This window comes from Triticum aestivum, chromosome 5A (genome assembly GCF_018294505.1).
Source record: "Triticum aestivum cultivar Chinese Spring chromosome 5A, IWGSC CS RefSeq v2.1, whole genome shotgun sequence".
Classification (NCBI taxonomy): domain Eukaryota; kingdom Viridiplantae; phylum Streptophyta; class Magnoliopsida; order Poales; family Poaceae; genus Triticum; species Triticum aestivum.
This window is the reverse complement of record NC_057806.1, coordinates 7,582,789-7,608,058: the sequence shown is the minus strand read 5'-3', so window position 1 is coordinate 7,608,058 and position 25,270 is coordinate 7,582,789. Positions and strand designations below refer to the sequence as shown.

The window sequence follows — 25,270 nt, the reverse complement described above, 5'->3', positions numbered from 1 at the left end:
TGCGGGAGTGAGAGGAGAGAATGATCGATTTCGTGTAATTCCTTCGATTTGGAGGTCTCGACGCGTTTCGGATCTGGCCCGAATATTCGGTCGGTAGGAAAAAGTGGCTTTTGTTCTTCTTGTGTACCTAACACGGGAACCAAGCTCAGGAACAGGTCTCACCCATGACATTCTGGTTCATGACTGGAATCAAACACACCCTACATGTTTCAAGTAGAAAGATCATGAGCCATTAGCGCTTGCTGAGAACGTATGAAAGAAACCGTTAGGAATTGTCCTAGACGTGGCATGAAAAAACGACCAATTTTTCATTTTTTATAGTGGTTTAAATCATTTATCCATGAACATGCTTGAGACTATTGTAGGAGGACTATTATGGGAGCTACGAGACGATATGCATGAAAATCATGCTCAATGGCCTGACAACAGAGCTATGTCTAGAAAGTTAAATTCTATTACTCAAGAGAAGAATGAAGAGGTTAGGACAACATTTGTTGAGATCATAGGTATGATAAAGAGGTAAATAGGAAGGTGAATGATATTATCGATGTTGCCGTTAACGTCAACTTCATTGCTCGCAATAGTTATAATCCTGAGTGGAAGAATTAGAACTTTGGTTCGAATCATAACTTGTGGTAGTCTAGTCCTTGTTGCTGGAAGTTAAAACCTGCCAGCCCCATAAATTGATAGCACTACTCGCCCCTTTAGTCCTCAGACCATGATCCCAATACATCTACCACGAGCAAGGCACACCGTGACTCGCTTGCGTGCTGATGAGCCTAACCTGGAAGGAATGACCGGTTCAAGGCCCCCCCCCTAGAGCTAGAGTAAAGAGGGTGCTTAAGAAGGATGCGATTCTAGACATGGTTTAGGGCAGGTTGGGTGGGGGAGGGTGTTGAAACCCCTTACTGCATCTAGTGGGCATGGACATGGTTGGTACAAACATCCAAACACGCTCGTGGGCTTCGCCGAACTTCGAAATACAACGTCTCATGATTATGTACTTCATGTCACGTGCTCGAAAGATCCAACAACCATTTTTAGCAAGTGGTATCATACAACAGTTTGCACTAATGCGCGTCGGTGCTATACAAACGGTTTTTAACCCCTTTCCGCGATGGCATTTGGGACCGTCGCCAAGTGAGTGTGTGCGATAGGGTGTCCTTCCCACACGACGCAGAAACCGTCGGGGATATGGAGCAGTGATCCAGAGGTCTCTGATCGCAGTGTCACATTATCAGCATCCTGCACTAGTGTTGTATCATGATCCGTTTAGAGGCGAGGGCCGAGGGTTATGCCGTGCAATTGCGCAAGGGCATGGGCATACGGGTCGACCTCAACCGACGGCCACAGGTGACGTGGCCGTGACTCATTAAAGGCCGAATATTTTTTCAATGGGAGGCGATGTTTTCGTCGATATCGAGACGCCTTAGGTGTTTTCGACAATCTAAGATCTACCGGCTCAGTCTCTCGGAGGTGCTCAAAAAGGTAGTGTGTGCAAACATGTGTTCATAAAGATGAGTATATATGCGTGTATATGAACATTTGCATCTTTCCATGTTTCTCAAAGCAAGTTCAAATTTAAAATTCAAAACCTGAATCCAAAAGCAAAGAAAAGGAAGGTTGTGGACGTGGCTTCTGTCATGAGTGTCACTCAGATTGTACCGTGGGTGGGCATCCCATTGTGTGAGCTATACCTGGCCATTCGTCGGGCTGAGACAGGCTTCGGGCCGGGCCTACCAAAGCCTGCCACAGAAAACCTAGGCCCAAGCCCAGTCCGACCCAGCTGTCGGGCGTAAAAATTAGGCCCAAGCCCGATCCATCATGCAAAAAGCCCGTGGGGACTCAGGTCGGGCTTCTTTCTTAAACTACGAATATGTCGAGCACGAGCCCGGCCCAGCCCAGCCATTGGGCTCAAAATGTAGGCCCAGGCCCGGCCCATGGGCAAGGTCGGGCCGTCCGGGCCGGGCTGCCCATGGCCAGTATAGTGCGAGCGCACCCACTCCCCTCCCTTTTCCCGCCCTTTTTATTCCCCACCTCCTCTCCCCGACTCCAGAAGCTTCCTTCCACTCCTTGCTCCTTGCCACGCACCGCCACCGCCGCCGCCGGCGAAGAGGAGAAGGGCGAGAGGGGGAGGATGGGGACCCGACATATACCGCTGCCTTGCCTGTACGAGCTCCTCCTCGGCAACGGTGACTTGGCACCCTAACCTGACCGACCGCCGCCGGTTGTACGGCTCCCCCCTCCGGCCGTCTCATCATTTCACTCGCTTGTTTTGCAGAGCGTGACCGTTGGTCGCCGGAGGCCAGGTTCATCGAAGCCGCCCACAACGGCGACGTCGGCAAGATCAAGAGTAAGTGCCGCATTTCACCAGATCCCCACGCCCCTCCCTCTCCCTCCCTGGCGTCCGCGTCAGCGAGCTCTCTAGATCTGGCCAGGGGCCTAGGGTTCATCTGCCATGTGTACTTCGTTCTCGATCCGGCCGCGGATTGCGGCTCCGGGATGCCAATTTCGGTCGTGATTTAGGTTTCAGTGCTCAGGTCTGGGGGCAAATCGGGGGTTTCAGACCAAATCTTGGCCCCTTTCCTAAGAATGAGTGGCGATTTCTTTCTGATTCAGATTACAGTACACAGATACTACGTCCTTGCCATGATTCCTGACTAAAAGTGCCCCCTTTTTTGTCTCAACTGCAGAGATTGCAAAGGAGCTGGACGTCCGCGGGCACGGGATCCCGGTGACGGTGGCCAACACCACCTACATGGGCATGAACGCCCTCCATGCCGCCGCCGGCTGCGGCAGCTTCTCGGTCTTCCAGTATCTCGTGGAGGAGGTCAAGATGGATGCGGACTTGCCTGACACCGCTCAGCGTACGTTCAGGCATTTCTGATCCTAATATAAGCACATTTAGTTTTATGACTTTATCATCAACTTCAGCTGAGCTGTGAGTGTCTTAATGCCAGAGTTTACACCCGTGGCGCATGCCGTCACCAATGGCAACCTTCCCGCCGTCAAGTACCTCATTGATCATGGCGCTGATGTGCATCAGCAACGTGCAAAGGGAAACATCACTCTTCTTCATGCAGCTGCAGTTCATGGTATGAAAAGGAACTTCACTTGATTGTTACTACTTACTTTAGCATCCCTTGTTTTCTGCTGGGCCTACCATGGTGATAAAAATGGATTTACTTTACCAGGAGCTAGACTAAGCTAGCCTAATAGATTTTTTTCCTGTTGCCATAAATTAAAAGTAGCCTCCTGATCCTATTTGCTTCTCATGTTCATTGGGGCCTGAATAGTGATCAATCTTATGAGTTAGCCTTCTCATAGGAGCGATAGCTGGCTTTCACAGAGTTTCTTCATATGTATTGAAATAAGAGTGCTCTAGGTTGGAGAAATAAAAAGTGCAGCTTCTAGGGACTCTAAAGCGCTTCCATGAGAGACAGATGGACTTCTAGTTATTGGCTGATTCCTAATTCCCCGCTCTCAGATATGTAAAGATTCCACGTGTCAAAGTATTGCTACCAATCTTGTTAGTCTAGCCATTGGAACTAGTTTCCTAAGAAATGTTCGTCTACTTTACCACCTTCTTATGTTGACTGATTATGGTCATTCTTTCTGTATGCCTATTTAGAGAAATGTGAACCAACAAAAATGCTTCCCCCACTAGTTATTGAAACTTCGCCGAGCAAAAATGTTTTGTTCATGTCATGTATCGGTAATAGTATTATGACCCTTTTCTTCTTTTCTTCAGGGTACTCTGAAATAGTAAAGTTTCTTCTTGTGAGGGGAGCTGATGTGCATGCAATATCAGATCTTGGAACAGCACTCGCGGATGCTGCCATTAGAGGATTTCCTAGTATTGTCAAGATCCTTTTGGAGCACAATGCAGATGTACTATTCAAATTATATGTTGATATGCTGTCTTTTTAACTCCAATTCCCCCTTTTGCTGTGTTTTTGCTACTTTCTCCAATTGTTCCCACCTGTAGTTGATGGCCTTTTTTGGTTGGTGACTAAGAGCCTGTTTGATGACTAACTATGCCATGTCAAAAGTTAGGCAAGCTGGTTACCCGTTCAGTTCACAGCCGCACTTGTGCCAAGATTCCCTTTCTACAAGTTGGGTCCCATGTGTCACTGACTAAAAAAGGTGTGGTAGGATTCACTTAGGCTTGGCAAAGCATGCCACTTATTTTATCATCTTATCTTAGACATGTTTTGCAAAATGTTGTGGCAAATATCATCAACCTTCGTAAACCAGCCAAACAGGCCCTGCTATTGCTGTCAATGTGTGAGCCAGAGTAGGCATGGTGGGACCGGTCTGAAAAATTAATGGGAGCAAGCGGACATAAGACTATATAGATATATTCTATTCCCTCCGTCCCACATTATTACAACCAATATGTGAGTATATGGTTGTAATGAAATCTTATATTATGGGACGGAGGGAGTATATTCTTACGAAAGTAGTATCCTCCCAGCTCTTTTTCCCCAAACAATTTCCATCTTTTTGTTGGAACTGTCATATTTTGGCACGAAAATGAAGTTCTTTATTTTTTTCCAGCCCAACAAGGCTAGTTGTCAGTTTGGACTTTTAAGCATGGCATTACAAAAATCTTCTATATCCTGGGTGAAGTTATTGATTCAGGTATAGTATCCTCTGCTTATAATACAGCAGGAATGCTGGATTTCTATAGACTGATGTTTGATTTAGCTATCTTTGTATTACCTACTTGAAAACCATATGATTGGCTTGTCTTCTATACTTGGATCTGATAGGGTGGAGCTAATGTCAGTGGTGATAGTCCTCAGGATAATCTTTTGGTAAAGGCTGCAGAGAAGGGCTTAACTGAAGCTATCAAGTGCTTGTTGGAAGCTGGTGCAAACCCAAATGTTCCTAGCACAATAAGAATGCTCTTTTTGTCACATTCTTGTGTCTATCTTGGCTTTGTAATTTCAGTAGACTTGTCCTATACAGATAGGCTAGTTGTCAGTACAACTAGATGATGCTATCCGTAAAATTAAAATAAAAGGCTGTGCTGAGTTACCTTTTTTTTGCATATGCTTGCTACTATTTCACCTTCCCTTCGTGCCATGTCTTTAATTTGGTCAGATATACATAGATGTGCCGCACTACGTCAACCTATTATGATGGTAGTGAATCAATATGGACATATGGTTTGCATATCATGTCTAGAATACTGCTTATTTCTTCATGTTGAGTATTGCCTTTCTAAAGCTTTCGTTGTTCCTCAACAGTTTGGTAGACTGCCAATTGAGTTGGCTGTTGAGTATGGTACACGGGAAGATGTTGAGATTCTCTTTCCGTTCACCTCGCCCATTTCAACTGTGGCAAATTGGAGCGTTGATGGAATCATTAGTCATGTGAAGATGGAAATCAAGCAACTAGAGGTATGCCACTGTAAATTATCTTGCACGCCCTTGGCAATTTTGGTGCATGTTAACTCTCTTGAGTGTGTTGGCGTTAAGTCCATGTTTAACTAACACTCGTAGATCTGGAACTGCCAAAGTTTAGCCTCCTATTCGAGACTCGTCAAATGCGCATGTGTTTCCTTGCACCTGCTTTGCTGCCTAAGCTCTTCACCTTAACATCTTTGCTAGTGTACCGTTTCTCCCTCACACACATCAGACCTCTAATATATACCTGATTCAACTTATTATGAGTTGCCCAGGATGAAAAATTTGTGAAAGAGAGGGTGTCTGACCTGAAACGACAAGCAGATGAAGCATTCAAAAACCAGGATTATCTAAATGCATCAGTGCTCTACACACAGGTACATTGCCGGACTGTTTATTCTTTGTAGGCTGGTGGTAAAGTCATGAAACATGTTCCTCCACTACGATTTAGTTGATTTATCATTGAGATTGATTGATCTGGGCAATGCGTAAAAGTGATCTCTTACTTTGGCATGCACATCTTGTCGCATATGCGGAGTGTTAGCCAAGATTGGAGAAGTTTCATACCTATGGCTACTGGTAACAAAAAAACAGACATCATGTTAGAAAGTAAAATAAGAACTGAAACACATTAATCTTGGTCTTCCATTCCATTGCTTGGAATTTGAGGTGGTTAGTTTCTCTTTTCTCACAGTTTCGTGTTTCGGTCCTTGTACCTATGGAACAAATCATAAATTTGCGTCCTAAACCAAGCAGTGTTTCTAGAATGTGGCAATGGCACTGCAATTTTTCGCTGTTTTATCTGCTGCAGGCACTGAAGATGGATAACTTCGACGCCAAGTTGTTGTCAAACAGGAGTCTTTGCTGGCTTCGCATGGGTGATGGACAAAGGGCTTTTGATGATGCAACTAAATGCAAAAGGCTGCGTCCAAAGTGGGCAAAGGCGCACTATCGAGAAGGAGCAGCTCTAATGTTCATGAAGGTGCACTAGATCGGGTTCAAACTCATGATTTCATTGCTCTTTTTATATCTGCTATTTGATTCTGACGTGCGCATGGGTTCCTTAGAAGTATGCTGCTGCGTATTCCGCACTCTCACACGCTTTAGAGTTGGACCCGGAAAGCAAAGAGACCGAGAAATTATTCTGGTATGAAATCCATGTTTCATCTCGTTTTCTCCTGGTGTGATATTAGGTTAACATTGTCAGCAGCTGCAGATTCTAGGTGCTTCCATAATTAGTTAGTTGATTTGGTTGCTTCTTTTGACAATTTTGTGATGAACTTATCAGTTAGTAGAATTTGATCCTTCTTTGTAACAATGTTGTGATCATCTGATTCATGCAGGGAGGCGATGGAACTTAAGTGATCTTGCCCTGCATGCCGACTGCAGAGAGATCTGAAGCTCACGCAGAATCTCAAGCTCTGTTTTTTGTGTTCTTCGACTAAACAAAAAGCCCACTAAACTTTGAATCATGTCACCTTATGCTTTTAATGTAATAATTCACTCATGGGCTGTAGCAGCAGCTTGGAGCAAACCATGTTACTGGCTACTTATTTTAAGTTGGTTTTGTGAAACTCAAATCCTGTTTTGTTTGTATGGCAGCAGTGGATGGTGAATTTAATTGGTTATGCTAGAGTGAAATGTTTGCATTGCCACTTCCAATGCGCTTGCTGATAAATGAGATAGCTGCTACCATGAATTTGCAAATCTATGACCAGATTGCTACTTCACTTTGCAGATCATAGGCACTGTTTATGTTTTTTTTTGTGTGGGGATACTATTCACGTTCCCTGTTGCTGTTAGCTCTATACTTTTTCTTAACTGGCCATCACGATGTAATATGATCATTAAAATAAGTCTAATTTGATATGTGGTGGCATCAAATGGTTTTAGTTGTGGAGCACCTGCGAAATCACAGTTGTATGACCGGAAGTAGAGATTGTGTGTGCCTCTTCTCAAGTTAAGTGTTACGTCTAGCATTGTACAGTATGTTTCTTTCTTTTGGCCTCCGAGTGCTGGGAGAATCTCGATACCCTAATGAAAATCATGCGGTTTTGCTTCATTTTTTGTAACATCAGCCCACTTCCACCCATACATGGTGGCTCTTATGCTGATTCGCTTCATTCTCTTGAGGTTTTCTAGGAGTTTTCTTTGTTTTTGTACAAGTTTGATGTAGATTGTTATATTTAGTTTCATCATGTTCCACTGTTCATTGCTAATGCTTGTGAAAATCATGCCTTTTATGTCCTAATGTTTGCGGGTAGGCCCAAGTTTGTAAAGCGCGTCCATGTTTCTTGCAATGTAAATGGTTTTGTAAATTTTAGGCTATGGTCCTTATATCGAAATTATTGTGTTGAGGTGTCTGCGCTTTGTTTAAACACTTGGTAATAGGTCCAGCAAATTTGTGTAGATGCTCATCATCATGTAGATGTTTCTACTACGCTTATAAAAGCCTGAAGTATGGAGATCCTAAACCCATCATCAAAATTGTCAATTGCTACAACTATATGCTTTCTCCAGGCTAATGATGCTAAACCAGATGTTATAGCATTCTTCAGGTTGATGAATTACGGGAGTTCAGTTTCTTTTTGTGATATACGAAGATAGATGTTTTTTATAGCCCAATCAAAGCCTAGGTATAGGGTCGACAAGAGCTAGATATGAGGCGTGCCGGTGAGGCCAAACATGTAGGGCCAGTAAGACTAGATCGCGATTTCTTGACCAGGCTGTCTGTCTAGATGCATAGGGGCAATATAAGGGGTGTGTTTGGTTACATTCTCAGTGGAGCCTGTTTAAGTGTATGTAGGCTCTGGGCCATGCTATGCATGTCGTTTGGTAGGCTGCATCAAGCAGCCCAGCTCGCGTTTCCCGGTAGTGTAAATTACACTAGGCCCAGCTTGCATCTGGAAAAAATGGTTGATTTTTTTAGACAATCTTGCAAAGCCTTTATTAACCCGTCACAATATTTACAGGGACGAAGGAAAGATTCCCAGGATGACCTAACCAAACATGGTGGCTACCCCCGAGAGAGAGAGAGAGAGAGCATGCTTTGCTAGATTCTGATCTTTAAAGTTTGAGCTACTAAATTCATGAACTATATTACATAAATGAAAGTCTGAAGACCACTCTAAAATCTCTTTTATCATTGCTCCATAAGATGCAGAAGTCACGTTCCTCATATCATCCACAACCGTCCCGCAATCCAAAGCAATTTGGTATTCTGGACGTAAAGATTTTCTGAAGCAATTTGGATATTCTGGAAAAAAGGTTGATCTGAGCGTTTCTGCCGAGCCAGGTTGAGAGTGATTTAAGTTTTATGCGGGCCAATTTGTACATACGAGTTAGGCAACCAAACAACTCACTATTTAGCTAGCCAGAGCCTGATTGAGCTTGATGCAGCCTACCGAACGTGTCCAAGGGGTCAGGCTGTTTGACGCTCTAAAAGCAAGCTCAAATTCAAAAATTCAAAACCTGAATCCAAAAGGCATGGTAAAACAAAGCGAGTGACCGTGCTTCTTGCAGGAGCGTCGGATCGTACGGTCAGTGGGCGGGGACGTGTCGGGCTCCCATTGCGCGAGCGCACCCACTCCCTCCCGTTTGCTGCCCTTTTTATTCCCCATCCCACCCACTCCAGAACCTTCCTTCCTCCCTGCCACGCTCCGCCACCGCCACCGCCGGCGAAGAGGAGAAGAGCGAGAGGGGGAGGATGGGGACCCTGGAATGGCCAATGCCTCGCGTGTACGAGATCCTCCTCGGCAAAGGCGAGTGGCACCCTAACCTAGTCGGCCGCCGGCAAAGGTGAATAGTGACCAATCTTATGAGTTGTTGATTGTTTTTTGAGATAGGAACCACTCATACCAAGCGGTGATCAATCTTATGAGTTAGCCTTGTCATAGGAGTGATAGCCGGCTTTCACGACGTTTCTTCTTATGTATTGAAATAAGAGTGCTCTAGGTTGAAGAAAACAAGAAGTGCAGCAATTGGAACTTTTAGTTATTGGCTGATTAATTCCTAATTCGGCTCTCAGAAATGTAAAAAATCCACGTGTCGTCGTATTGCTACCAATCTTGTTAGTCTAGCCATTGGAACTAGTTTCCCGAGAAATGTTCGTTTACTTTCTACTTTGTATGATATTCCATACAATTTCCTCCCTCGACATCGATCGTATCACGTCCAAATGAAAGTGTACTTAATAAGGTTACCACCCGCAAAAATAAAATAAAATAAGGTTACCACCTTCTATGTTAACTGATCATGTTCATTCTTTCCGTATGCCTATTTAGAAAAATGTGAACCAACAAAAATCCTTCCCCCACTAGTTATTTAAAATTTGTTGAGCAAAAATGTTTTGTTCATGTCATGTATCAGTAATAGTTAACCTTTTGTTCTTCTTTTCTTCAGGGTACCCTGAAATAGTAAAGTTTCTTCTTGCGAGGGGAGCTGATGTCAATGCAGTATCAGATCTTCGGACAGCCCTCACGGATGCTGCTATTAGAGGATTTCCTAGTGTTGTCAAGACCCTTTTGGAGCACAATGCAGATGAACTATTCAAATTATTTGTTGATATATTGTCTTTTAACTCCAATTCTCCCCTTTAGCTGGGTTTTTGCTACTTTCTCCTATTGTTCCCACCTATAGTTGTTGGCTGTTTTTGGTTAGTGACTAACCATGCCATGCCAAAAGTTAGGCAAGCTGGTTACCTGTTCAGTTCATAGTCACACTTGTGCCAAGATTCCTTTTCTGCAAGTTGGGTCCCATGTGTCACTGACTCAAAAATGTGTGGTAGGATTCCCTTAGGCTTGGCAAAGTATGCCACTCATTTTTATCATCTAACCTTAGACATGTTTTGCAGAGGGTGTGGCAAATATCAGCAACCTTCGAAAACCAACCAAATCTGTCAATGTGTGAGCCAGACTAGGTATGGTGGGATTAGTCTGAAAAATTAATGGGGGCAAATGGACATGACACTACTCCCTCCGTCCGTGAATAAGTGTACATTTAACTTTTGTCTTAAGTCCAAATTTTAAAACTAGACCAACTTTATAGGGAAAAGTAGCAGCATTATGGCACTAAATTAGTATCACTAGATTCGTCTTGAAATGTAGTATCATAATATACCAATTTGATGTCATATATAATACTAGTATCTTCTATAAAGTTGGTCAAAAAATTAAAACCTTGACTTAGGACAAAAGCTAGAAGTACACTTATTCGTGGACGGAGGGAGTATAATTATATTCTATATTCTTACGAAAGAAGTATCACTCAGCTCTTTTTCCCCTTACAAATTCCACCTTTCTGTTAGAACTATCATATTTTGGCATGAAAATGAATTTCTTTACTTATTTTTGCAGCCCAACAAGGCTAATTGTCAGTTTGGCCCTTTAAGCATGGCAGTACAAAAATCTTCTGTATCCTGTGCGAAGCTATTGATTCAGGGTATAGTATCCTCTGCTTATATTGCAGCGGGAATGCAGTATTTCTATAGACTGATGTTTGATTTAGCTAATCTTTGTATTACTTACTTGAAAACCATATGATTGGCATTTCTTCTATACTTGCATCTGATAGGGTGGAGCTAATGTCAGTGGTGATAGTCCTCGGGATAATCTTTTGGTAAAGGCTGCAGAGAAGGGCTTAACTGAAGCTATCAAGTGCTTGTTGGAAGCTGGTGCAAACCCGAATGTTCCTAGCACAGTAAGAATGCTCTTTTTGTCACATTCTTGTGTCTATCTTGGCTTTGTAATTTCAGTAGACTTGTCCTATACAGATAGGCTAGTTGTCAGTACAACTAGATGATGCTATCCGTAAAATTAAAATAAAAGGCTGTGCTGAGTTACCTTTTTTTTTGCATACGCTTGCTACTATTTCACCTTCCCTTCGTGCCATGTCTTTAATTTGGTCGGATATACATAGATGTGCCGCACTACGTCAACCTATTATGATGGTAGTGAATCAATATGGACATATGGTTTGCATATCATGTCTAGAATACTGCTTATTTCTTCATGTTGAGTATTGCCTTTCTAAAGCTTTCGTTGTTCCTCAACAGTTTGGTAGACTGCCAATTGAGTTGGCTGCTGAGTATGGTACACGGGAAGATGTTGAGATTCTCTTTCCGTTCACCTCGCCCATTTCAACTGTGGCAAATTGGAGCGTTGATGGAATCATTAGTCATGTGAAGATGGAAATCAAGCAACTAGAGGTATGCCACTGTAAATTATCTTGCACGCCCTTGGCAATTTTGGTGCATGTTAACTCTCTTGAGTGTGTTGGCGTTAAGTCCATGTTTAACTAACACTCGTAGATCTGGAACTGCCAAAGTTTAGCCTCCTATTCGAGACTCGTCAAATGCGCATGTGTTTCCTTGCACCTGCTTTGCTGCCTAAGCTCTTCACCTTAACATCTTTGCTAGTGTACCGTTTCTCCCTCACACACATCAGACCTCTAATATATACCTGATTCAACTTATTATGAGTTGCCCAGGATGAAAAATTTGTGAAAGAGAGGGTGTCTGACCTGAAACGACAAGCAGATGAAGCATTCAAAAACCAGGATTATCTAAATGCATCAGTGCTCTACACACAGGTACATTGCCGGACTGTTTATTCTTTGTAGGCTGGTGGTAAAGCCATGAAACATGTTCCTCCACTACAATTTAGTTGATTTATCATTGAGATTGATTGATCTGGGCAATGCGTAAAAGTGATCTCTTACTTTGGCATGCACATCTTGTCGCATATGCGGAGTGTTAGCCAAGATTGGAGAAGTTTCATACCTATGGCTACTGGTAACAAAAAAACAGACATCATGTTAGAAAGTAAAATAAGAACTGAAACACATTAATCTTGGTCTTCCATTCCATTGCTTGGAATTTGAGGTGGTTAGTTTCTCTTTTCTCACAGTTTCGTGTTTCGGTCCTTGTACCTATGGAACAAATCATAAATTTGCGTCCTAAACCAAGCAGTGTTTCTAGAATGTGGCAATGGCACTGCAATTTTTCGCTGTTTTATCTGCTGCAGGCACTGAAGATGGATAACTTCGACGCCAAGTTGTTGTCAAACAGGAGTCTTTGCTGGCTTCGCATTGGTGATGGACAAAGGGCTTTTGATGATGCAACTAAATGCAAAAGGCTGCGTCCAAAGTGGGCAAAGGCGCACTATCGACAAGGAGCAGCTCTAATGTTCATGAAGGTGCACTAGATCGGGTTCAAACTCATGATTTCATTGCTCTTTTTATATCTGCTATTTGATTCTGACGTGCGCATGGGTTCCTTAGAAGTATGCTGCTGCGTATTCCGCACTCTCACGCGCTTTAGAGTTGGACCCGGAAAGCGAAGAGACCGAGAAATTATTCTGGTATGAAATCCATGTTTCATCTCGTTTTCTCCTGGTGTGATATTAGGTTAACATTGTCAGCAGCTGCAGATTCTAGGTGCTTCCATAATTAGTTAGTTGATTTGGTTGCTTCTTTTGACAATTTTGTGATGAACTTATCAGTTAGTAGAATTTGATCCTTCTTTGTAACAATGTTGTGATCATCTAATTCATGCAGGGAGGCGATGGAACTTAAGTGATCTTGCCCTGCATGCCGACTGCAGAGAGATCTGAAGCTCACGCAGAATCTCAAGCTCTGTTTTTTGTGTTCTTCGACTAAACAAAAAGCCCACTAAACTTTGAATCATGTCACCTTATGCTTTTAATGTAATAATTCACTCATGGGCTGTAGCAGCAGCTTGGAGCAAACCATGTTACTGGCTACTTATTTTAAGTTGGTTTTGTGAAACTCAAATCCTGTTTTGTTTGTATGGCAGCAGTGGATGGTGAATTTAATTGGTTATGCTAGAGTGAAATGTTTGCATTGCCACTTCCAATGCGCTTGCTGATAAATGAGATAGCTGCTACCATGAATTTGCAAATCTATGACCAGATTGCTACTTCACTTTGCAGATCATAGGCACTGTTTATGTTTTTTTTGTGTGGGGATACTATTCACGTTCCCTGTTGCTGTTAGCTCTATACTTTTTCTTAACTGGCCATCACGATGTAATATGATCATTAAAATAAGTCTAATTTGATATGTGGTGGCATCAAATGGTTTTAGTTGTGGAGCACCTGCGAAATCACAGTTGTATGACCGGAAGTAGAGATTGTGTGTGCCTCTTCTCAAGTTAAGTGTTACGTCTAGCATTGTACAATATATTTCTTTCTTTTGGCCTCCGAGTGCTGGGAGAATCTCGATACCCTAATGAAAATCATGCGGTTTTGCTTCATTTTTTGTAACATCAGCCCACTTCCACCCATACATGGTGGCTCTTATGCTGATTCGCTTCATTCTCTTGAGGTTTTCTAGGAGTTTTCTTTGTTTTTGTACAAGTTTGATGTAGATTGTTATATTTAGTTTCATCATGTTCCACTGTTCATTGCTAATGCTTGTGAAAATCATGCCTTTTATGTCCTAATGTTTGCGGGTAGGCCCAAGTTTGTAAAGCGCGTCCATGTTTCTTGCAATGTAAATGGTTTTGTAAATTTTAGGCTATGGTCCTTATATCGAAATTATTGTGTTGAGGTGTCTGCGCTTTGTTTAAACACTTGGTAATAGGTCCAGCAAATTTGTGTAGATGCTCATCATCATGTAGATGTTTCTACTACGCTTATAAAAGCCTGAAGTATGGAGATCCTAAACCCATCATCAAAATTGTCAATTGCTACAACTATATGCTTTCTCCAGGCTAATGATGCTAAACCAGATGTTATAGCATTCTTCAGGTTGATGAATTACGAGAGTTCAATTTCTTTTTGTGATATACGAAGATAGATGTTTTTTATAGCCCAATCAAAGCCTAGGTATAGGGCCGACAAGAGCTAGATATGAGGCGTGCCGGTGAGTCCAAACATGTAGGGCCAGTAAGACTAGATCGCGATTTCTTGACCAGGCTGTCTGTCTAGATGCATAGGGGCAATATAAGGGGTGCGTTTGGTTACATTCTCAGTGGAGCCTGTTTAAGTGTATGTAGGCTCTGGGCCATGCTATGCATGTCGTTTGGTAGGCTGCATCAAGCATCCCAGCTCGCGTTTCCCAGTAGTGTAAATTACACTAGGCCCAGCTTGCATCTGGAAAAAATGGTTGATTTTTTTAGACAATCTTGCAAAGCCTTTATTAACCCGTCACAATATTTACAGGGACGAAGGAAAGATTCCCAGGATGACCTAACCAAACATGGTGGCTACCCCCAAGAGAGAGAGAGAGCATGCTTTGCTAGATTCTGATCTTTAAAGTTTGAGCTCCTAAATTCATGAACTATATTACATAAATGAAAGTCTGAAGACCACTCTAAAATCTCTTTTATCACTGCTCCATAAGATGCAGAAGTCATGTTCCTCATATCATCCACAACCGTCCCGCAATCCAAAGCAATTTGGTATTCTGGACATAAAGATTTTCTGAAGCAATTTGGATATTCTGGAAAAAAGGTTGATCTGAGCGTTTCTGCCGAGCCAGGTTGAGAGTGATTTAAGTTTCATGCGGGCCAATTAGTACATACGAGTTAGGCAACCAAACAACTCACTATTTATCTAGCCAGAGCCTGATTGAGCTTGATGCAGCCTACCGAACGTGTCCAAGGGGTCAGGCTGTTTGACGCTCTAAAAGCAAGCTCAAATTCAAAAATTCAAAACCTGAATCCAAAAGGCATGGTAAAACAAAGCGAGTGACCGTGCTTCTTGCAGGAGCGTCGGATCGTACGGTCAGTGGGCGGGGACGTGTCGGGCTCCCATTGCGCGAGCGCACCCACTCCCTCCCGTTTGCCGCCCTTTTTATTCCCCATCCCACCCACTCCAGAACCTTCCTTCCTCCCTGCCACGCTCCGCCACCGCCACCGCCGGCGAAGAGGAGAAGAGCGAGAGGGGGAGGATGGGGACCCTGGAATGGCCAATGCCTCGCGTGTACGAGATCCTCCTCGGCAAAGGCGAGTGGCATCCTAACCTAGCCGGCCGTCGGCAAAGGTGAATAGTGACCAATCTTATGAGTTGTTGATTGTTTTTTGAGATAGGAACCACTCATACCAAGCGGTGATCAATCTTATGAGTTAGCCTTGTCATAGGAGTGATAGCCGGCTTTCACGGCGTTTCTTCTTATGTATTGAAATAAGAGTGCTCTAGGTTGAAGAAAACAAGAAGTGCAGCAATTGGAACTTTTAGTTATTGGCTGATTAATTCCTAATTCGGCTCTCAGAAATGTAAAAAATCCACGTGTCGTCGTATTGCTACCAATCTTGTTAGTCTAGCCATTGGAACTAGTTTCCCGAGAAATGTTCGTTTACTTTCTACTTTGTATGATATTCCATACAATTTCCTCCCTCGACATCGATCGTATCACGTCCAAATGAAAGTGTACTTAATAAGGTTACCACCCGCAAAAAAAAAAGGTTACCACCTTCTATGTTAACTGATCATGTTCATTCTTTCCGTATGCCTATTTAGAAAAATGTGAACCAACAAAAATCCTTCCCCCACTAGTTATTTAAACTTTGTTGAGCAAAAATGTTTTGTTCATGTCATGTATCAGTAATAGTTAACCTTTTGTTCTTCTTTTCTTCAGGGTACCCTGAAATAGTAAAGTTTCTTCTTGCGAGGGGAGCTGATGTCAATGCAGTATCAGATCTTCGGACAGCCCTCACGGATGCTGCTATTAGAGGATTTCCTAGTGTTGTCAAGACCCTTTTGGAGCACAATGCAGATGAACTATTCAAATTATTTGTTGATATATTGTCTTTTAACTCCAATTCTCCCCTTTAGCTGGGTTTTTGCTACTTTCTCCTATTGTTCCCACCTATAGTTGTTGGCTGTTTTTGGTTAGTGACTAACCATGCCATGCCAAAAGTTAGGCAAGCTGGTTACCTGTTCAGTTCATAGTCACACTTGTGCCAAGATTCCTTTTCTGCAAGTTGGATCCCATGTGTCACTGACTCAAAAATGTGTGGTAGGATTCCCTTAGGCTTGGCAATGTATGCCACTCATTTTTATCATCTAACCTTAGACATGTTTTGCAGAGGGTGTGGCAAATATCAGCAACCTTCGAAAACCAACCAAATCTGTCAATGTGTGAGCCAGACTAGGTATGGTGGGATTAGTCTGAAAAATTAATGGGGGCAAATGGACATGACACTACTCCCTCCGTCCGTGAATAAATGTACATTTAACTTTTGTCTTAAGTCCAAATTTTAAAACTGGACCAACTTTATAGGGAAAAGTAGCAGCATTATGGCACTAAAGTATCACTAGATTCGTTTTGAAATGTAGTATCATAATATACCAATTTGATGTCATATATAATACTAGTATCTTCTATAAAGTTGGTCAAAAAATTAAAACCTTGACTTAGGACAAAAGCTAGAAGTACACTTATTCGTGGACGGAGGGAGTATAATTATATTCTATATTCTTACGAAAGAAGTATCACTCAGCTCTTTTTTCCCTTACAAATTCCACCTTTCTGTTGGAACTATCATATTTTGGCATGAAAATGAATTTCTTTACTTATTTTTGCAGCCCAACAAGGCTAATTGTCAGTTTGGCCCTTTAAGCATGGCAGTACAAAAATCTTCTGTATCCTGTGTGAAGCTATTGATTCAGGGTATAGTATCCTCTGCTTATATTGCAGCGGGAATGCAGTATTTCTATAGACTGATGTTTGATTTAGCTAATCTTTGTATTACTTACTTGAAAACCATATGATTGGCATTTCTTCTATACTTGCATCTGATAGGGTGGAGCTAATGTCAGTGGTGATAGTCCTCGGGATAATCTTTTGGTAAAGGCTGCAGAGAAGGGCTTAACTGAAGCTATCAAGTGCTTGTTGGAAGCTGGTGCAAACCCAAATGTTCCAAACATGGTGAGAATGCTCTTTTGCTCACATTCTTGTGTCTTGCTTGGCTTGTAGTTTCAGTACACTTGTGTTATACCGATATGCTACAACTGTATGAGTTATGTTGTAAGTACACCTACATGATGCTATCTGTAAAATAAAAATAAAAGGCTGTGCTAAGTTACACCTATTTTTGCATATGTTTTCTATTGCTTCGCCTTGTCACCTTTATGTCAGGTATATAGATGCGACACATTAGCGCTGTGTCCACCTATTATGCTGGTAGTGTATCAACATGGTTTGCCCTGATCATTTCTAGAACATTGCTTATTTCTTAATGTTGAGTATTGCCCTTTTAAAGCCTTCGTTGTTCCTCAACAGTTTGGTAGATTGCCAATAGAGTTGGCTGCTGAGTATGGTACACAGGAAGATGTTGAGATTCTCTTTCCGTTCACCTCACCCATTTCAACTGTGGAAAATTGGAGCGTTGATGGAATCATTAGTCATGTGAAGATGGAAATCAAGCAACTAGAGGTATGCCACTGCAAATTTTCTTGCACACAGTTGGCAATTTTGGTGCACTTTAACTCTCTTGAATGTGTTGCCGTTAAGTCCATGGTTAACTAACACTCGTAGATCAGGAACTACCATAGTTAGCCTCCTATTCCAGACTCGTCAAATGTGTGCATGTGTTTCCTTGCTCCTGCTTTGCCACCTAAGCTCTGTTCCAGAAAATCATTTTATCTGAATGATGTTAAAATAACAGGTAGGCAATTCATTTTAATAGCTGTCTTTATTCTTGTCTATGTAGCAAGTGAGAACTGGATTTTCAAATCTCATTCATTAAAACAGTTTCTTGTATCCATCAACTTCACCTTAACATCTTTGTTAGAGTACTGTTTCTCCATCACACACATCAGACCTCTAATATATACCTGATTCAAGTTATTATGAGTTGCCCAGGATGACAATTTTGTGAAAGAGAGGGTGTCTGACCTGAAACGACAAGCGGATGAAGCATTCAAAAAGCAGGGTTATTTAAATGCATCAGTGCTCTACACACAGGTACACTGCTGGACTATTCTTCTTTGTGGACTGGTGGTAAAGCCATGAAACATGTTCCTCCATTAAAATTTAGTTGATTTATCATTATTATTAATTGATCTTGCTAATGCGTAAAAGTAACATGTTACCTTGGCATGCACATCTTGCCGCATATACGGAGTGTTAGCCAAACAGTGTAGACTGGAGAAGTTTCATTCCTAAAAATGCTGACATTCATGTCGAAAAGTAAAATAAGAAGGGAACACATTAATCTCGGTTTTCCAATCCATTGGGTGGAATTTCGGGTGGTTAGTTGCTCTTTTCTCATGGTTTCGTATTTCAGTGCTAGTACCTATGGAACAAATGACAAAATTTTGGCGTAAACCGAGTAGTGTTTCTAGTATGTGGCAACAACACTGCATTTTTTCACTGTTTCGTCTGCTGCAGGCACTGAAGATGGATAACTTCGACGCTAAGTTGTTGTCAAACAGGAGCCTTTGCTGGCTTCGCATGGGTGATGGACAAAGGGCTTTTGATGATGCAACTAAATGCAAAAGGCTGCGCCCAAAGTGGGCAAAGGCGCACTATCGGCAAGGAGCAGCTCCCATGTTTTTTGCAATGTTAATAGTTCTGTAAATTTCAGCAAAGCAAGATTTCAAGTTTTTTAGGCTATGATTTTTATATCAGGAGACAAGAGTATAATGTTGCGGTGTCTACCCTTTGGTAAAACACTTGGTAAGAACTCCATCAAATTCGTGTAGATGCTGATCACCATGTAGATAATTGTTTGGAAGGATTTTTAGTTCATCAAAGACAGATACATAACTCTTGCATACGTATGTTATACTCCTTATAATCCAAAATAAGTGTCGGAACTGAAACAATGACACTTATTTTGGATCAGAGGGAGTAGTATAAATTTGCCTACATTGCACAAGACGTTTCAGTTGGGGACCATAGTATAATTATGTTATCGCCATCCACCATTTTGAAGAGTTGAGAGGTCAACTGATGCATGATTTTTGTTGTTTGTGCGGTCAAGTTTATTTTTTACGTAAAAGTTTGTTTGGTTTTAAAAAATATCAATACGATTCAAATAAGATAATACATTCAACAAATCTTTGCATGTTTAAAAACACATTCATGATATTTTACTAATATTTCATGAAAATGCTTAAAAAATCATGCAATTGGTAAATAAATTTTACTATTCAAAAAATTGTTCATGCATTTTTCTAAAGTATGCTGATGAAAATGTTCATTAAATGTAAAATATTGCTGGAATATTCTACAAAAAAATGTTCCGCAGCATTAAGAAACATCTTAATGATATTTTTGAAATATGTCCATGGCATTATAACAAATGTTTCGTAGCACTAAAAAAACGACATTTATTTTATATACACATTTAAAAGAAAGTATGCTCATTGCATTTTTCAAAACATGTTCATTAAATGTAAAACATTGCTCGCATATGTTTTTTCAAAATGTTTCGTAGCATTAAAAAGAATCTTGATGATATTTTTGAAAAAAAATTCAATGCATATTAAAAATTGATCAACATGTACTTAGGAAATGTTTGACCTGCATTTGATAAATGTTGAACCTGTAATCAGAAAGTGTTCAACTTAAATAAAAAAAATACCCGTCACATGTGTGAAAAGGTTTTACACGTATTCAAAAATCGCTGGACGTATGTATGCAAAAATTTCAACCTTTATTTTAAAAAATCGAATAAAATAGAAAACAAAAAATAACACAAAAAATACAAACGAAAAGTAGGCCGATCGAAACCTAAAATCGCGTGGAACATGGGCTGTCTTGGGCCGCACCGCCGCCAGGCCCATCGGCTCCACCTCCTCATCCCCCTCCTCCCCGACCCCGGCCGCTTGCAGGCTGGCCGCAGTGTACACCGCAATTTTCTTCTCCATAGCCGCCGCTTGCAGGCTGGCTGCTCTCAAGTCTCAACACATACCGACCTCTAGTTGTTGATTTGGTATCTGATCTGTGTGCAGTGCAGGTGCTAGATCACAGGAGCATGCCATTTCTCTATATGGACACTAGTCGTTTTCCTTTATTATTATAAGAAGAAGAAATAAGTACACCAGGGATCCTGAGGTGGATTGCAATATAAAACACTCCTACCGTAACATAAATACTACTCACGCATTGCTAAATTGGATGTACACCTACCTGAAATTATTATACTCTTCATGATATACAATTGCTATCACACACTGCATGAGGTGTACTTCAGCCTACTCATTGGTCTGATTTCATTCTTTAGCATGCGCTCCCTTTTTGGCGCTGTTCAATGTTTAGTGCAAACATCCAGTAGTTGCTCTGTCTTGTTTTGGAGATAGTTGTTGCCTGGTAGCGTCATAAGTAGCTAAGGTTTACCTCATTAGTTTGCGGATTAATTTTTCCGGAGATGTTCCGTGGATGTGATCTTCACAGCTGAAAGGAAGACATGCTTAGCGTCACTGCTGTAGCAGAATCTGTATCTGAACTGATTTTGCCATTTCGATTCGACAGTCCTAATAAGTCTGCTTCTGTTGTAATCCTTGGTATTTTTTTTTTGTGACGGTGCTAGCTAGGGCGGGCTTAGGCCGGCCTGAACCATACTCCTTGCTATTTGTCTGACCATCCTGGTTGCATAGGAAATGATTACACATGGTCAAATCTGAAATACAGGTGTTCATGTCTTACCGATGGAGGTGTTGCGTAAATCTTTAGCTGATACAACATTTCCTGCTCCTTTATCCAGTTGATACTTGATAGGTAGCACCTCTATATTGTGCGAATTAGATAATACTATTTTGTCATGATGATGTAGATGCATATTAGACAACCATGCCTAATATAAATATCTTCCGTTATTCTCCACACAGCTACATGCTTATTCCCTCCCTGGCCTATCAAGCTACTCTACCTTACGTATTATATCTATCTATCGATCTATCTATCGAACTGACATGTTCTGCCCCTTTGTCGTTGTTGGATAAGTCTGTGTACTAGGGTCTTTGTGGGGCTGCAGCACATGGTCCTTGTGGCAGTTAGGATAGAGTTCCTGACCATCAAGGACTGGCAGTTAGGATAGCATCTTAGACCGGCATCTTAGACTAGCATCTTAGACTGGCATCTTAGTAGCATCTGAGCATATGCCTGGCTGGCTAGCAGCCTATAAGTATGTATCCCCAACCCCTCAGGTTGGCATGGCATTGTGTGAGAAATAAACCAACGAAAATTATCCCAACTCTCCTAGTGTCATCCACAACTATCAATGCTCAGATTCAAAGGTCTAACAAGTGGTATCAGAGCCAGGTTATCTTGTACCCTGAGCATTTCTTGTGAGCAGCCCAAGTCGGTAGCAGCAGCTGCTCTGTCTGCCTCTGGTTACTTTCCTCCCTCCGGACTGTCGAGCAGCAGTTCGTCTTCAACAGCCTCCTCTTCACGCAACAGCCCCCCTGCAGCGAGCCATGTCTGCAGGTCGCTCTCAGCACATGGCTACCTCGAGCATGCGGCGCCGGCAGGAGGCCGAGCGCGCTGTGGCAGAGGAGCGTGAGCGAGCAGCTGTAGCAGCAGCTGCTGCGGCAGCAAGGGTGTCGAGGCTGGCTGCAGCGGAGCTGGCAGCAGCCAAAGCGGAGGTAGAAGCAGCCAGGGCGGAGTTAGAAGCAGCAGCAGCATTGGACGCAGCACGTGAGGCTACGGCAGATGCCAAAGCACTCCGCGGCGGCTCCGGCAGCTCCAACAGCTCCGCGCCTGCGGACGACGGCGCTGACGCAGACCGCGCCAAAGTGGCGCAAGAGCGGACGGCGCAGTGGGCAACTGAGCACGCCCGCGCTCCAGGTGGAGGTGTGCACCGCGACGGCGGCTGCAACGACCAGGACCGCGGCCTCTATGAGGTCCGGACTGTGGTCAGGGATGTTGGTCCCAGTGCTGGGTGGCCTACCCTCACTAAAACCAACTACGTCGAGTGGGCTGGGATCATGAAGGTCAGGTTCCTAGTGCGGCGCATGTGGGAGGCAGTCTAGGACAGCAACGTCGACCACCAAGAGGACCGACGGGCGCTGGACGCCCTCATCGCCGCAGTCCCGCCCGAGATGCAGTTCTCGCTTTCCAGCAAGCGGACTGCCAAGGAAGCTTGGGACGCCATCGCCGCGGCACGCATCGGCAGCGACCGTGCTCGGAAGTCCACTCTGCAGGCACTTCGTAAGGAGTGGGAGAGCCTGGCTTTCAAGCCAGGTGAGGACGTTGATGACTTTGCTCTCCGTCTCAACACTCTGCTGCAGAAGTTGGTGAAGTTTGGTGATGCCACCTACACCGAGGAGAGAGCTGTCGAGAAACTCTTTCGGTGCATCCCCGAGAAGTACAAGCAGATGGCTCGGTCGATCGAGTCCTTGCTGGACCTCTCCATGATGACAATCGAGGAGGCGATAGGTCGCCTCAAGGTCGTCGGCACCGACGAGCCACAACCTTCCTCGGGGCCCATCACCACCGGTGGGAAGCTGCTCCTAACTCGGGAGCCGTGGGATGCCAGCCTTGGTGACAGGAAGAAGGGGGAGCCTTTTTCCACGATGGGCGGCTGCAAGCGTGGCAAGCAGCGTAAGACGCGAAGAGGCCCCCCGGGCAGGGCACAAGGACGTGCCGAAGGGGACGCCCGCGGAGGCGCCAAGGACGGCGCCGCTGGCAAGCCCAAGCCGGCACAAGACAACAGCTGCCACAACTGTGGCCGGTTTGGCCATTGGGCCAATGAGTGCCGGCAACCACGACAAGGCCAGGCTCACATCGCACAGGCGAAGGAGGAGGAGATGGCTCTGTTCATGGCGCATGCAAGCATTGAGCTATCTTCAGCGACACCAGTCGCAAAAGCTCTCATCCACCTCGACGAGCCAAAGGTGCACGCTCTTCTCGGTGATGCCTTCGGGAAGGACAAGACTACGGGGTGGTGCCTCGACACCGGCGCCACCCACCACATGACCGGTCGAAGGTAATTCTTCGCCGAGCTCGATTCCGATGTGCGAGGCTCCGTCAAGTTTGGGGATGCCTCCGCTGTGGAAATTAAGGGCGTCGGCTCCGTCATCTTCACCACCAAGACGGGAGAGCACCGGCTGCTCACCGATGTCTACTACATCCCCGCGCTAAGGAACTCCATCATCATCTTGGGACAGCTGGATGAGAACGGCTCATGCGTGCTGATTGAGCATGGGGTCCTACGCATCTGGGATCGCCAGGGTCGCCTTCTCGCCAAGGTACCCAGAGGTGGAAATCGACTCTACGTCCTTGATGTGCAGGTGGCACAACCGGTTTGTCTCGCTGTCCGTCGGGATGACGAGGCATGGCAATGGCATGAGCGCTTTGGGCATCTTCACTTTGAGGCCCTGAAGCGTCTAAGTGCCAAGGAGATGGTACAAGGCCTGCCATGCCTCGACCATGTGGAGCAGTTCTGCGACATCTGCATACTGACGAAGCAGAGACGACTCCCCTTTCCCCAACATGCGAGTTTTCGGGCCAAGGAGAAGCTGGAGCTCGTGCACGGAGACTTGTGCGGCCCGGTGATGCCAGCCACACCAGGAGGTCGACGCTACTTCCTGCTGCTCATCGACGATCTCTCTCGCTACATGTGGGCGATGATTCTCGGCAACAAGGGAGAAGCGGCGGACGCCATCAGGCGCGCGCAGGCTGGTGTGGAGGTGGAGAGCGGCCGCAAATTGCGCGTGTTGCGCACTGACAACGGTGGCGAATTCACGGTGGCTGAATTCGCGTCGTACTGCGCCGATGAGGGCATCCAGCGCCACTACTCCGCGCCGTACAGCCCGCAGCAAAACGGAGTCGTCGAGCGGTGCAACCAGACGGTTGTGGGGATGGCTCGGGCTCTCCTCAAGCAGCGAGGGATGTCGGCTATTTTCTGGGGAGAGGCGGTGCTGACGGCCATCTACATCCTCAACCGCTCGCCTACTAAGGCACTCGACGGCAGGACACCGTATGAGGCCTGGCATGGGCGGAAGCCGGCGGTTTCCCATTTGCGGGTCTTTGGCTGTCTTGTGTTCGCTAAGGAGCTTGGCCACATCGGCAAGCTCGACGACAGGAGCACTCCGGGAGTCTTCATCGGCTATGCGGAGGGCTCAAAGGCCTACCGCATCCTTGACCCAAAGACACAGCGTGTGCGCACGGCGCGAGACGTTGTGTTCAATGAAGGGCGAGGGTGGCAATGGGACAAGGCGATGGACGACGGTGCGACGCCGATGTATGACGACTTCATTGTCGAGTACGCTCACTTCAAGGAAGCCGAGGGAGCAAGCAGCTCCTCTCCGCCGGGCACGTCTACCCCGGCCCCCAAAACTACATCGACTCCGGTGCCCGTTACGCCGACGACACCACAACTGGCGACGCCGCATACTCCAGCCCTGGCAGTCACCACTCCGGGTTCGTCTTCATCAGCACCAGCTCACGCAGAGCACAACCCGATGAAGTTCGCTTCCCCGCTCACTCACGACAAGGAGCGGGTCGACGCGTGGTATGGAGGCGAACAGCTGCGGTATCGCACGATGGATGATCTACTCGGTGACCAGCCGGTGCTGGGACTGATGCCACATGACCTGGAGGCGCAGCTACAACTCGCGTGTGAGGACGGCGAACCACGGTCCTTTGAAGAGGCCGAGAGAGATGCGGCATGGCGCGCCACGATGCAGTTGGAGATGGATGCGGTCGAGCAAACCACACCTGGGAGCTCGCTAACCTCCCCCGTGGTCATCGCGCAATCACCCTTAAGTGGGTGTTCAAGCTGAAGAGGGATGGAGCCGGCGCCATCATCAAGCACAAGGCTCGCCTGGTGGCCCGAGGCTTCTTGCAGCAGGAAGGAGTCGACTTCGACGACGCCTTCGCTCCCGTGGCATGGATGGAGTCCGTGCGACTTCTTCTTGCGCTGGCTGCCCAGGAGGGCTGGC

At 44.6% G+C, this 25,270-nt stretch overlaps 2 protein-coding genes across 2 annotated transcripts; both read left to right on the top strand.

Annotated features, from left to right (window-relative positions):
- Positions 1–2,033: 2,033 nt before the first annotated feature.
- Positions 2,034–13,205, top strand: LOC123101971 (poly [ADP-ribose] polymerase tankyrase-1). The gene is made up of 12 exons (XM_044523217.1): positions 2,034–2,192; positions 2,282–2,353; positions 2,694–2,867; positions 2,961–3,095; positions 3,752–3,891; positions 4,561–4,644; positions 10,986–11,111; positions 11,467–11,619; positions 11,901–12,002; positions 12,437–12,607; positions 12,693–12,772; positions 12,969–13,205. The coding sequence occupies exons 1-12, from the start codon at positions 2,138–2,140 to the stop codon at positions 12,988–12,990; spliced, it is 1,314 nt and encodes a 437-aa protein (XP_044379152.1). The 5' UTR covers positions 2,034–2,137; the 3' UTR covers positions 12,991–13,205.
- Positions 13,206–15,326: 2,121 nt separating this feature from the next.
- On the top strand, positions 15,327–18,959 carry LOC123101109 (uncharacterized). The gene is made up of 8 exons (XM_044522718.1): positions 15,327–15,381; positions 16,014–16,171; positions 16,964–17,053; positions 17,181–17,306; positions 17,355–17,405; positions 17,661–17,813; positions 18,243–18,344; positions 18,771–18,959. Exons 1-8 carry the CDS (start codon positions 15,327–15,329, stop codon positions 18,957–18,959), a joined length of 924 nt encoding a protein of 307 aa, XP_044378653.1.
- Positions 18,960–25,270: the final 6,311 nt, after the last annotated feature.